Source organism: Haemorhous mexicanus, chromosome 1 (assembly GCF_027477595.1).
Source record: "Haemorhous mexicanus isolate bHaeMex1 chromosome 1, bHaeMex1.pri, whole genome shotgun sequence".
Lineage (NCBI taxonomy): Eukaryota > Metazoa > Chordata > Aves > Passeriformes > Fringillidae > Haemorhous > Haemorhous mexicanus.
In genome coordinates, this window is record NC_082341.1 from 152,878,556 (window position 1) to 152,891,395 (window position 12,840).

General features: G+C 41.6%; 1 protein-coding gene across 1 annotated transcript in view; it reads right to left on the bottom strand.

Annotated features, from left to right (window-relative positions):
* The window catches only part of COL22A1 (collagen type XXII alpha 1 chain), a 221,117-nt gene that overhangs the window by 145,861 nt on the left and 62,416 nt on the right, over positions 1-12,840 (bottom strand). The window contains exons 5-9 of the mRNA XM_059867554.1: positions 6,602-6,725; positions 3,889-4,164; positions 2,795-2,875; positions 2,083-2,196; positions 1,594-1,638 (exon numbers count right to left, since the gene is read on the bottom strand). Of these exons, the coding sequence (XP_059723537.1) occupies positions 1,594-1,638; positions 2,083-2,196; positions 2,795-2,875; positions 3,889-4,164; positions 6,602-6,725 (640 nt within the window). The remainder of the gene's footprint in view (positions 1-1,593; positions 1,639-2,082; positions 2,197-2,794; positions 2,876-3,888; positions 4,165-6,601; positions 6,726-12,840) is intronic.

A 12,840-nucleotide genomic window follows, 5' to 3' on the forward strand; every position in this document is an offset into this window, starting at 1 on the left:
TTGCAAGATGGGAGAAAAACCTACAACTTGCCTTATTTAGCAGATAGAGAAGCTAAATCCTTTGTCTCAAATAATCACATTTATACTAAATTGTCATCAGATCCTATATTTAAATGGTATCATCCCCAGGTCCTTGAGACTGTGACACAGTCCTGCCTTATCTGTGAACAAGTCTCAAACCACTACAGCCAAGGAAAAAGTCACATCTGCAGGAGTGGGGCAGTCCTTTTGGGGTCTGTTCCAGAAAACTCTGGTGCTGTGCTTGTAGACACACCCCTCTGTATTCCACCAGTGTGTCCTGCACCCCAGTACTGACCCATGTGACACACTGAGACACCCTCAGCAGCACACAGACCTTGGCAAAGCAGGGGAAGACAATGGGATCTTGCTGCAGGGCGCGTTTATCATTATCACCATTGTCTTTTCTGCAACCTCCCCACAACAGTCATGGCTTTGCTGTTCCTTAAAATAGCCCATCACTATTTAAGCTGTCATGGATTAAAACAGAAAGCTCCTATATATATATATATATATATATATATATGTATATACACATGGAGGCATAAGGAACCTTTGTCTGCACAGGCACATCAAGCTTTGTCAAAAGACAGCACATCTCTGAAAATGTTTGGCCCTCCAAAACCCAGAGATTATTCCTTTCCCCTCCCACAGTCTTTCATAATAACTGAGGGACTTTTGGTGGGATGCAACTCAGTTATTCACCAAACAGGTAGAAATTCAGTGACTCAGTTTGCAGAAGTGATTCAGATGGAAATAGTTTTGAATATAACTTTTCCCCCAAACATCTTTTCACAGATAGTAAAACTGGGAAACACCAGCACCACCTCTCCAGCCATGTTGTGACTCTCTGTTTTCTCCCTGTACAAGTCCTTCCTTTGAGTCTATTGCCTCACAGCTCTTTCTGTAACCAGGCACAGAAGGAAAATGTTTTTGTGCTGAGTGCACACACCTGTATAGCAGAGAGGCCTGCAGAACAGGCAGGGTAATACAAAGGCTGCACTGTGAAACTTGAAGCAGACATCACAACCACTCTCCTACCCTTTTATCTAGGAAGAAGAGTACTGAGGGAAGTGGACTATATTTAACATCATGACTCAGGCAGTCTTGCTAAGGATAAAAGATTGAGACTGATCCTTCACCCCTAGTCTCAAGAAACTTTCTGAGGTGTGACTGGAAGGCTGCTACCTAAACTATGCACGTGTATTACTGCTGAGAAAGGCACAGCATGGCAGCAGCACCTCTGTTTCAGGTGACCTGCCATGGAAGCTGTGCATGACCTGGTGAATAACAGTAACTTGCAAAAATGCCAGTTTAGAAGCTACAGGAAAGAATTTTGCAACACATTTACTCTAAGAATGATGTAAAGCAGCAAAAGAGAAGCCTAAAGCGTAAATTAAAGATAAAAGATCATAAAAAACTTCTGCAGTTCCAGGCCCATCCAAAACTGTCTGAACTTAATCATATATTAAATTGACTCTCATTTCTCACAATCTTCAAATCCTCAATTTACTCTGAAATTGTTTTGCTGTTGCTGTTTTTTATTAACCAAATGAACTAGCACATATTACTGACCTTTTGACCTTTGGGACCTTCAAAGCCAAGTGGACCCCTCTCCCCCTAAGACAAAAAAGACATCATTAATCAAACTTATCTTCTCATTTTATATTCAAGCAAGGGGTCTGATCCTAGGAGGACAGGAGGACAAGAAAAAATGTTTTCAGGTTTAAGGAGAGAAGATAATAAAGCTGACCTGCCCTCGGGAGCAATGACAATGGAGCTGGTTTCTCAGAGGTCCCAGTCAGAGCCAGAGAAAGTAAGCACATTGCTTTTAAAAGCCATGAGATTCTTTTCAATGTGGCCACATTTACCTTCATAATCTGTTTTATTTGAAGAAGGATACACATAACTGAGCTAGGTAAGAATAATCACTTTGTTTCGGTGCTGTTACCAGGACTACCAGCATGACCTGAATCACTGAATTATGCAAAGAGAAATCACCAGGGGAAACTTCTTTTACCTCTATAGACATCCCAAATGAAACACACTCATCTCAGCACTCACCTTTTGTCCAGGAGGACAGGAGCAGTTGAAAATCTTGAGATGTCCAACTTGCTCACTGCCAACAGTGGGCCTCACTTCCAGGGGAGGTGCTTCCGTCAGGACCGTGACCTGGCACTGCACCCAGACACCCAAGGTCAGGACAAAGCTTTGGTGCTGGAAAGCTTCCCCGTCCACCCACTTTAGACAAATGCTGTGTGTAACACACAGCCAAATGTGCCCTCTTGAAAAATGAAATCCCACAAAAGCCATTCATCCAAGCAATAGGGGAAAATGTGGCAAAATGAACAATGAACCTCTTTAACCAAGACTGAGGGGAGATGAGTGAAAGGAGGGTGGAAGTTTCTACTGAGAGTTGGGCACAGGAAAATAAGCTGCAACTGGCACTGTTTTTAGATGCTTCCAAATAAAACCAGTGGGAAACGTTGAATATTTCAAGCTGCATTTCTGTTGTTCTATCATCACTTTGGGGTTTTGTTTCCCCTGACAGTTTGACAAGGAAAGAGGAACTAGGAAACTTCAAATTCCTCATACCCATCCCTCTGCAGTGGCCCTCCTCTGGAGCTGCTACACTGCCAATTACACAGTGAGGTTTCAATCACTCTTATTAAACAAAAATTATAATCCCACACTGCCACATATTCCCTGGTTTATGTAATAGATTTCAGTGAAGAGTGTTCATGTGAAAATGAATCAATGACAAAAAGGAGCTTACTGGTCCAGAGGGAATGTCACAGCAGGTCTCCAGCTCGGCATGCCGGGAGTCACAGTAAATCACCATCCTCTGAAGATCAAACTGGGAGACAAAGGGAGGCAGCAGTCTCAGACACAGTGAATTATTTAAGACCCTGTGTCCTTTTGCTTGGACACAAACAGGGCGGGCAAACACAAACAAAAACCAGATGGTGCAAACTTCAGAGCGGTTCTATGGATCCTGTAGCCAATCTCTATCTCTCCCTATCAATAATAGACCAATACCTCAGCATGCTACAAGAGCTGAGATAATAAGACCCTGAAAATGCCTATTCAAATTCTGGTGCAGGTTTTCATGCTAATCCTTATGTTCTGGCCAAACTTCTGTCTGAGAAGACACATCTTGGCCACATCTATGCTTCCTAGAATTTCATCTAGACACAAGGTCTGTTTTCCTCCTGTTGTGCCTTGCATCTTCTGACCATTTATTTCTGTGTGAGAAATGTTATGAACACATTTGATATGCACATCCCATCCGTTTTGCACAGCCAAGAAAGATTATACAAGTCTGAAATACCAAACTATCACACATAAATTATACCAGGGTAACACTGCTGCTGGACAATCAGCCTGTGTGTCTTGACTTTGGTTCATTTGTACTAAGGGTCATTTAATATCTGAGGAATGGAAAATGTATCTCAACTCTTTTGAGTTAACAAGTTTTCTTTTTTCCTCCATCTCTTTTTATCACCTGTGGAAACATTCATAATGCCAAGATCAGATGAAGACTTTTCTGTGTAGGTCAGTACCCAGTTTGATGTTATTTGTGTACAGTTTTGTCTTTGCTTCTAACTGTAGCACATTCTGTGACTAGACAGAAACATGAAATAAATTTCTCATTTTCAATGCCTATTTTGGAGATACAGTCTCACATAAAAATACAGCAAGTCCTGTACATCATAAGGTGCCAGTCTGTCTTAGCTATGTAACACTGGTAACATTTCAGCAATGCTGCCTCAAGAAAAGGGTCAATTACAACATGACCCCCCTCATTCACAGGCTGCAAACCCAAAGCTGAGCCTTTACCCAGCTCTAACCAGCAAGCGCAGTACTTACATCAATGGGGACACTGTCATACAAGCGTTTGCCAATCACAGTCTTTCCTTGAATGTCAATATTTTCCCTGTCTTCAATGGGCAGCACCTGCACCAGCTTGCAGTCTATGTACAGCGAGACAGCCTTGGCCTGGATGCTGAGGGCGATTTTGTGCCAGCTGCGGTCGAACAGGTCGCTGACGCGCGCGTTTCGGAACACCACCCTGACGGCGTCCCTGGTGAGCCCCACGGCGTTGTACTCCACAGCCTTGTTCTCCCCATCCAGCCTGATGGACACCTGCAAGCAAACAGGGGAGGGGTCTGCTGAGCAACAGAGCCTTCTCCTTCCTCCTGACTGCTTTCCATCATCACCCATAGCCCAAAGCCAGGGATGGCACAGGCTGCAGATGGAAAGCGAAGAGCAGAGGATGGAATTTTGTGGGAGACATGGAAAGGGAGCCTACACTTGTGCTGGTAGATAAGATGGGGCTCCACAGGCTTCGGGGCAGACCCACAACTATAGGAATGCGCCCTCTGTTGACAAAGTGACAAAACTATCTTTTGTCCCCTTAAAAAAGGAAATAAGCTTAGAAGTTTCTCTCCTCGATTAAGTGAAAAGGCATCTCATAAGACCTAGGGGACTTCACCTCAAACTTAAGGATAACTAATTGGACAGGAGCCAAAAAGTCCTACCTAGGCAATTTACTAGAAAATTAGGAGAAAAAAAAAAAAATCTCTTTTGTGAGGTGTTTTACCAGGGGCTGGAGGGCCTCTTGCACCTAAATCGGTTTTTCTCTGTAAAGAGTTTGTTATTTTGCCTTTATTAAAATCTTTTGGTTCCCAACACTGCCACAGAAGCCATCCTGCTGATTTTATGCCTTTTAAGGTAGCTGAGCTATCTTGGGTGTGAAATAGATCTCCAAGAGCTTATGAGACCTGGCTCGAAGAGACTCCTATTTCACACAACCAGCTAAAGCCTCCTCCTGTGAGTACAACCCTTGGCATGGTTTCAGCACAGGCTGCCTTGCTGCCATGGCTGGGTGGTAGTGCAGGTCATGGGCACCTCCCCAAAGGCATCTCCCCAAAGCTGAACCTGGTTTGAATCCCTCTACCCCATGTTCTCCTCCATTGCTTCCCAGCAGGCTCTTTACTCCCATCACATGTCCTCAGTTGTCCCATGGGATATGGAAAAATACCTCATATGAAACCAGCCTGCTGAGCTGTGCCACTGCCCACACTTTATTTCAGGTGCTTTGAACAGGAAACTACACCCCATCCTCTGTACTGCAAGCTTCAGAGCAGGCAAAAATAGGTTTTTGAAGACACGCAACTTTGAGTTAATTTACAAATTGGTGTCTTCTTTTACCAAAGTCAGGCAGTTAGCAGCAAGCAGCAGGGAATGGAGCAGGCAGAGCCAGGAATGGTGTGTCCACAAGCTACAGGGCCACCTTGGCACTGAGCTGGGAGTGATGTGAGCAGCCCAGGGCAGGCTGACTCCACATCTGACCCAACTTCTCCATGCAGCTGAGCACTGTGCTGGCTGGGAATGCCAGTTTGGATCAGTGTTGGCTCAGGAGTTTCTGCATCTGTGAGCTGTGCAGGTCTACAAGGGAGCAGCCAAACCACGACTAACTCCACATGAAACAAGGCTCATGGGGCTCTAAGGCAGTTCTGGTACCATAATTTAAGGCACTTTTGAAAATATTACTGGTAATATTGAGTGTTTTTCTCTCTTCACACCTAAGCAGTTCAAGTTTTTAAATTCCTGCAAGAAATACCAAGTCATAGACACATTCTCACTCTGCAGTACCTAGGAATGCATTGTGACACAGTAAATCACATTTCATTTAAGGAAGCTGCAGCTGATAATAACTCTCATATAAAGTGAAAGTTACCACTGTCTCAAGCCCAGTTATCTAATTCTTCAAACTGTACCAATTCTTCACTGATAGTTCCCAAAATCTTTTTAAACACCAGTCCCAAAGCAGCAACACTGAATTACACAGCTATGTGAGCCCATGCTGACAGCCCACTTTAGAGTCCTGGGTAATGCCATCACCACTATATTTGATGCTGAGCAGAAAAATGTACAGCCCATCCAAATCACTCCCTCCTCAAGCACCCTCAAAAACCTAAACTCTACCAAGCTGCTAAAAACTTGTTGTGTAGGGACAGACAGCCCTTTAGTACATGATTGTATTTTTTTCTGAGGACCTGAGAGTACTTGAAAGAAAGTTATTAGATCAAATTGTGCAGCTGCCAGGACTCAGGGTTTTGGAACTATAACAGATGCCACACCCACACCCAGAGCAGGAACCCATAATGCATTTACAAGTCACCTAGAAGGCTGCTCAAAACCTGACATAACTCACTGCTCTGTAGTACATCCCTGTGACAACCTTTTCCCAAAAAGGCAAAATATTTTCCCTAAGCAGAACTATCTGAACAAAACAACTGAGAACCCAACAGTACTTTCAAGAGCAAAGTTGGTATTTTTTTGTCCCCCTTTCCAAGTAACACATTTATCTGCATCCTAATAGCAACCAAGGTATATACAAATATTTATTCAGGGTTTGAATTAAAGGTAAAATATTTGCAGCAAAATCCACCGAAAAAAGACGGGATTTTTACCAGGTCACAAGAAAAAGGAGTGGGGGGTTAAGGCTCATAGCAAAAAAAAAAAAACCCCAAAAAACAAAAAGGCTGTTCCTGCTGGCTGTAAAAGAACCTCTTACCTGTGGTATGCCATACTTGTCAATAATCTGCCAGATATACCAGTCTTCCTTCCTGGAAGCCTTCCGGAATTTGAAGGTAGTTACAAAGGCATATTCATCAGGCAGGCCTTGTGGAAATACATCCCTGGCACAGGGAGGGGAAAGAGAGCAATGTATCAGGCTTAGCAGTGAAGAGCAGAACTTCTAAAACTCTGTCCAGGTCCCAAGCAATGCTTTCTAAAAGTATCATTATGGTTTCTAAAAAATCTGCTTTATTTGGAAGCCTGAAGAGAGATGAACATGAGCTTGTGCCCTCCAGGTTCTGTCTCTATGGAGCCCTTTCATCATTCCAATAGTGAAGCTCTCAAATTGGCTAAAATATAATGGAAAACTGCAGTTGAGTATCCATTATGTTAAAAAAGGTTGTTTTTCACTTCATGCTTCTGTTCATGAAAACTTTAAATAATTCTGTTCTGTTCTAGATGTACTGGAGACCTGTGACTTCATAGAATGGCCAGGAACACCCAAAACCCTCTAAGTGTACCAAATTACAGCAACAAATATTATAATGTCTGCCCCAAAAAAGGCACTACAGCTCATGTCTTCGTTCCTTAGCTGGCAGCCCCAGAAAACAGAAGTTTCTCAAATCAAACATTGCAAACATATCAGGCAGAGATTTACTCAGTGTGACACCACAGCCTCTGCACATAAGCAAACATATCAAGTAACCAAAAATCCAACACTGTTTTTCTCTACTCCTTCATAAAACCTGTCATAACATGGGGATGCAGGGTGGGACAGAAGGGATAACTAATCCAGTATCGCTATTTTCTTGTTACTAGCCATTAGTGGATGCTTAAAAATGAGAATGAACAGAAAAAACATCTCTCTCATGCCTCTGGATCTTTGGAATCCAGGTATATAATTCAGAGACAAATGCAAGTTCTATATCAATAGCTTTTTATGGATTTATCTCACATAGACTTCTGCATCCTTCCCTTGAGCTCAGGTAAACTTATGACATTCACCACATCCCTTTGACAAGGAATCACCCACTGCTGCCCATTGCATAATGAGCCTCCTCCTCTTTGTTTAGGACCTAACTCAGTTCTTATCAGGGAAAACACAATGAACCTAATCTTTTTCTATCTTTTATGCCACCCATGATTTTTCAAATTTTGCTTGTAATGCCTCTAAGCCATCTCTTTTCCCACCTGAAGAGTCACAATTAACATTGTCCTTCATGCCCAAGCCAACCTGCTCCTACAATCATTCCCAAATAAACCCTTCATAAATACCATGCCTTTGCTTCAGGATATCTGAGCAGTCAGGCACAAGCACTTGATACAAAACAAAACATAATGGCAGCAATTAATGAAGAACAAACTATGGAACATGGTCCTAATGAATAGTTAACATGATCCATCACTATGCAAAAACTGGCACAGTCCAAGGCACATAAAACTAGAAGCTTTTAATTGTATTGAAAGCAAAAAGTCCTCTAAATTTCCAGAATACTGTTTTGCAGTTGCAGCAAATGTTGAGATCCAGTCTTTCCTAATGCCAAAATACTCGCTCATATTTCAATCTGTGCTTTGAATCTCCCATCTTTTAAGCCAAGTTATAAATTCAGAACACACTGGTTTCATCCACTAATGTGGCTTTTGCTGTATAAAGTACCCCTGCAGGTTATGCACTATTATAAGTTGGTTTTCCCTCTGGGGAGACAGAGACTCTCTGAATTCTTCCAACACAAAAGAAAACTGAACCAGGCTCCCACTAGCTCCCTTAAGAAATCCTTCCTTTAGGAGAGCAGACAAGGCTATCTCACTTCATGGTACTAGATTTTTTAACCAGGGAGGTCCCAGTTGCCTGGAAGTTAGCAAATCTACAATAAGGGCCAAAGGAGCACCTGGAAGTGAACAGAAGTAGGATCTGGAAAGAGGACTGCCTTGAACTAGATATTAGGAAAAAATTCTTTACCGTAAAGGTGGTCAAGCATTGAACCAGTCTACTTGGGGAAGTGGGGGATTTGCCATCCCTGGAAAAGTTCACAGAAAAGTGTGGATGTGGCATCTGGGGACATGGTTTAGTGGTGAACATGGAAGTGTAGCATAACAATTGGACTCAGTGATCTTATAGGGCTTTTCCAAGCTTAAGGATTTTATGGTTTTGGACAGCTCTGAGCTGGGAACAGGAGTATCATTATGCAAGCTTAATTTCAAAAAGTGTTTTCAGATGTTTAATACCCAGAGAAATAACTGGGAGTTAGGTACCTAAACATCCCAGTGAGTCTGGCCACACCTCATCACACAAGGCTGACAAAAAGCCCATCAGGTAGATTTAAACTGACAGAAAGCCATAATGACCCATTACCTGCCATCCTCAACTGGTTTTTAAAGCTGCCGAGGAACAAGTTTCAAGTTCCCAGCAGAGAAAGGTTTCATGCCAAAAGCAAATCTGAAGACACTCTCATTGCTTTGAAGATGTGATCAAAGCTGTTTCTGAAGCCATTGGTCTCTGTATCTTTTACAGAGCTGCATCGCTACATAAATAACAAAAACTTTGTTAGCAGTTTTAACTTATTTCCTCACTTAAAAATTTTCTGCATCTAGAAGTTCAGCTTTACTTGGGGATCCAAGAGCAGGAGCTGCTGTCTCCAGAAATGTTTTATGTTCTTCTTTCACACAAGGCTGAATTGAACTGATGATCGATATTGTGGAACTTTGCTGGATGCCTGGTACCTACAGGGAGCATTCTGCCAGCTCCTTGGTCTATAATTCTGACAACAGGATAGATTGCATAAAAGGCCCTTATAAAACTCCAGGACAAAAGAATCCCCCAGTGCTGCAGGTTACTCCAAGAGTCAATTAACTCAACTACAAGGTCAGGTGAATCACAACTTTTACAAGAAAAAAAAAATAATAAGAAGGCAGAAAATTCTTTTAACCATTGCTGGTTTTCAATACACAGCACCCCTCTCACATGCTTTAATTTGCAATAAGAGCTTTCATCTGTGACAATGAGCATGAGATCTACATTATAATAACACGATGGAAAAAATTATCAGTTCTCATTTCAGACACTGAATGCAACAACATTTAAATTGGTGAGGAAGAGTGTATTTAATGTACTTGAGCAATTTGACAATTTCACAACAGCTAAGCCTGTTAATATGAAATTCATGTTAATATGAAAGATTTGCAAGTTGGAGGAAGCCAGTTCATTTAAACATGCTTCACATCACCAGAGGCTCTTAGAATGACAGGAGGAAAAAAAAAAAAAAACACAAGAAAAAAGAAATGGAAAGGGGAATTGAAAAGGAAAAGGAAAAGGAAAAGGAAAAGGAAAAGGAAAAGGAAAAGGAAAAGGAAAAGGAAAAGGAAAAGGCTATAGAAGGTTGTGTCTCATACATCCTTGGCAGATATCTTTTTGACTTCTACTTAGAAACCTCAGGTATGGAATAGATACATCTTCTCTAGGTAATTTCTTCCTGTCTTTCTCTGTCCTACATGCTGTAAAAAAAAAAAAAAAAAAAAAAAAAAAAGGAATCTGTCCTGAATCTCAGTTACTGTCATTTAATATTCCCCAAACAACTTTTTTTTCCATAAGAAGCCATGTGAACAACTTGTTCTCCTCTGCTTGCTGCTGTGTTTTCTGTGTTTCTCAGCTCTCCCTACAGTCCTTTACTCACTACAAGACCAAAAAAGCCTTCAGTCATTCCACCTCCACCATGCTTTATCTCCTTTACCTTGTTAGAAATAGGAGACACTGAGAGACCTCTTGAGATCATCTCATCTAAAGAAAGTTTTTCTTGTGTTTAGATTTCATCAATTGAAGTTGTTCCCATTCCTTCTTGTCCTGTCAATGAATATGACTGAGAAAATTTTGGCTCTGTCTTCTTTACTTCCTCCCAATCAAATATTTATACACATGGGTAAGATCTTCCCTCAATGAGTCTTCCCTTCTCTAAGCTGAACAAGGTTTTTTGTTTCTGCTCTTTTTAATATGCAATATTTGTTTGGGAAAGGTAAGAAAAAAGTAAGCATTCAATGGGTGGGAGTTTTTGGTGGCTTTTTGTACAACTTCTTCTCTTAGAAGGGGACAAATGATGAGACCAGGGCAGGAGCTCATGGAGAAACCTAAGGCAGGCAACCAAAGTCGAAGCTGACATCAGGAGACACAGAAAAACACACCAAGGTATCATGCCCTAAGCAACCCAAGACTCTGTGTTGGTACAACACTGTGCCAATACAAAGAGCAAATAGATCATGACCAGAAGCTTGGCCAAGCATCAGGTAATTCTGTGAGGTGGTAGCCAAGATCATGGTCAAGTCAGAACAAGACCAGACAAGAGAAACCTGAGGATGGACATGGCCAGCGGGAAGGCCCTGGAGTCACAACTAGGAGATACAGAACAAAAGGGTGAGCCAAAATCTCAGCATTAGGCAAGACACCAGTTATGAGAAACAAACCTGAGCATCCAAAAACAGAAGTCTGCAGCACAGTTTTGGCCAGAAGATTGACTGAGAAGCCAAGAACACCAGTAGGACAGCCCCAGTAACATGAGGAGTGGGAAAAACCACCAGCCAGATTCTGGGGCCAGTCCTCAGACAGCTGCAGAGCCCTGTGAGTCCCTCAGTGATCAGGTCCTTGACTGAAGGCAAGCTCTGGCTGCTAGGTTTGTTTGCTCACAGATGATGCCTCACCACAAAAAGGAAGAAAGTTCATAGTTGTAGGTTACAGATCAGAAGATGAGTAGGCACATTTCCCAGACAGCTAATCTGGCACTTTGTAAAAGTACTATTGCTTGTATGAAAGAATACAAATCCTTTAAGCAGATAATAAAGTGAATTTCATATATTACTCAGTCAATGATTTTGTACCTAATTGTGAGATGTTGCTATCAGTTACTAAACATTGCTGGAGGTTATCTGTGAGCCACGACAGATGTTTTTGTTTGGTTGATTATTCCAGCTATCGGTTTTGAGCAGCTTTACAAGATTTCATTTTCTGTGAGCAATGACCCTATATGCAGCATCTCAGAGTCCTGGCATACAAATGCTAAAATGAACCAAATATGCAAACACCTTCCATGGCGTTATACCCATTTGGGTTCATTCCCAAACCACAGGAGTGTGAAAGTTACAATATAAAAGGCTGAAAATGTAAAAATCCTCCTTGAATTCCATGTTTCAGAATAATTCAAAAGGAATTTTATTCATTTCAATCTACAAAAATTAGGGATATTTTACTTCTAATTGTCCTGGGTGATAAAATATTCTGCTTATTTTAAGGGCAACAGCAACAACAAATAAATGGGTGTAATCTGAGCAGATGGAAAGCCGTCATAGCTGGTTGGTCTGGCTTCACTCCCTCAGTCTTTCTGAGAAAATAAAAACAGAAACAGCAACAACAAAAAAGCTCTTCAACCCTTACTTTGAAAAAGGAATTCAAATGGACAGCTCTCTGTAATCTGTGCTTTCTCCAGTGGTTAATTAGATTCATCCTTAAAAGCATGCCCTTCTTCCCTGCTGGTTTTTGATGCCAAGCAGCCACTGCCTTTCAGCCTGCCATGACCCTTCACCAAGCTCTGATTTCCCAGAGGTTCCTACAGAGAATGATCTCTTCAGTTGTTGGCTGCTTCTTCATTTTACCTGTCTACACTGCAGTTCTTGGATTTCTCACCATCACACTTGCTTCACAGATCTTCAAACTGTCATTCACTCCATTTCTACTGACTGAATTATGGAAAATAAGGCTGGACACAGCAGCAGTGGAGACTGAGCTGTGTGATGTGAAGATTATCAGCTCATACTTGACAGTTCCTCTTTATACTCCAAGAATTGCTCAATTTTTCATAGTATCACCCAGAACCCAGAGATCACAGTGAGTCAAATGAAATAGGTTTCTTACCATCCAAGTGAAATAGGCTTATGGTTTATTTCCATCCACACTCAGACCAGTTATACATATACCAAACCTAAGATATCTTTAGCTGGCTGCATTGAATCAGATCACTGATCATCACTCTATTTATGACCCTTAGATTTGATATCATTTATGGACTCTAGAGAAAGCAGTTTTCCTCTCAGTATATATATATATTTTTTTTTTTTTAATTGTATAAACATGGAGAAAGAGGGGGAATGAAAAGAAGAGCACATCAGTCCTGTTGGTTTGAGGATGAAAAAAAAATTGTGAAATCAAGAAAATGTAATTCATAGAACAATCTCAAAAATGCAGTGAGCTGAGAAAAA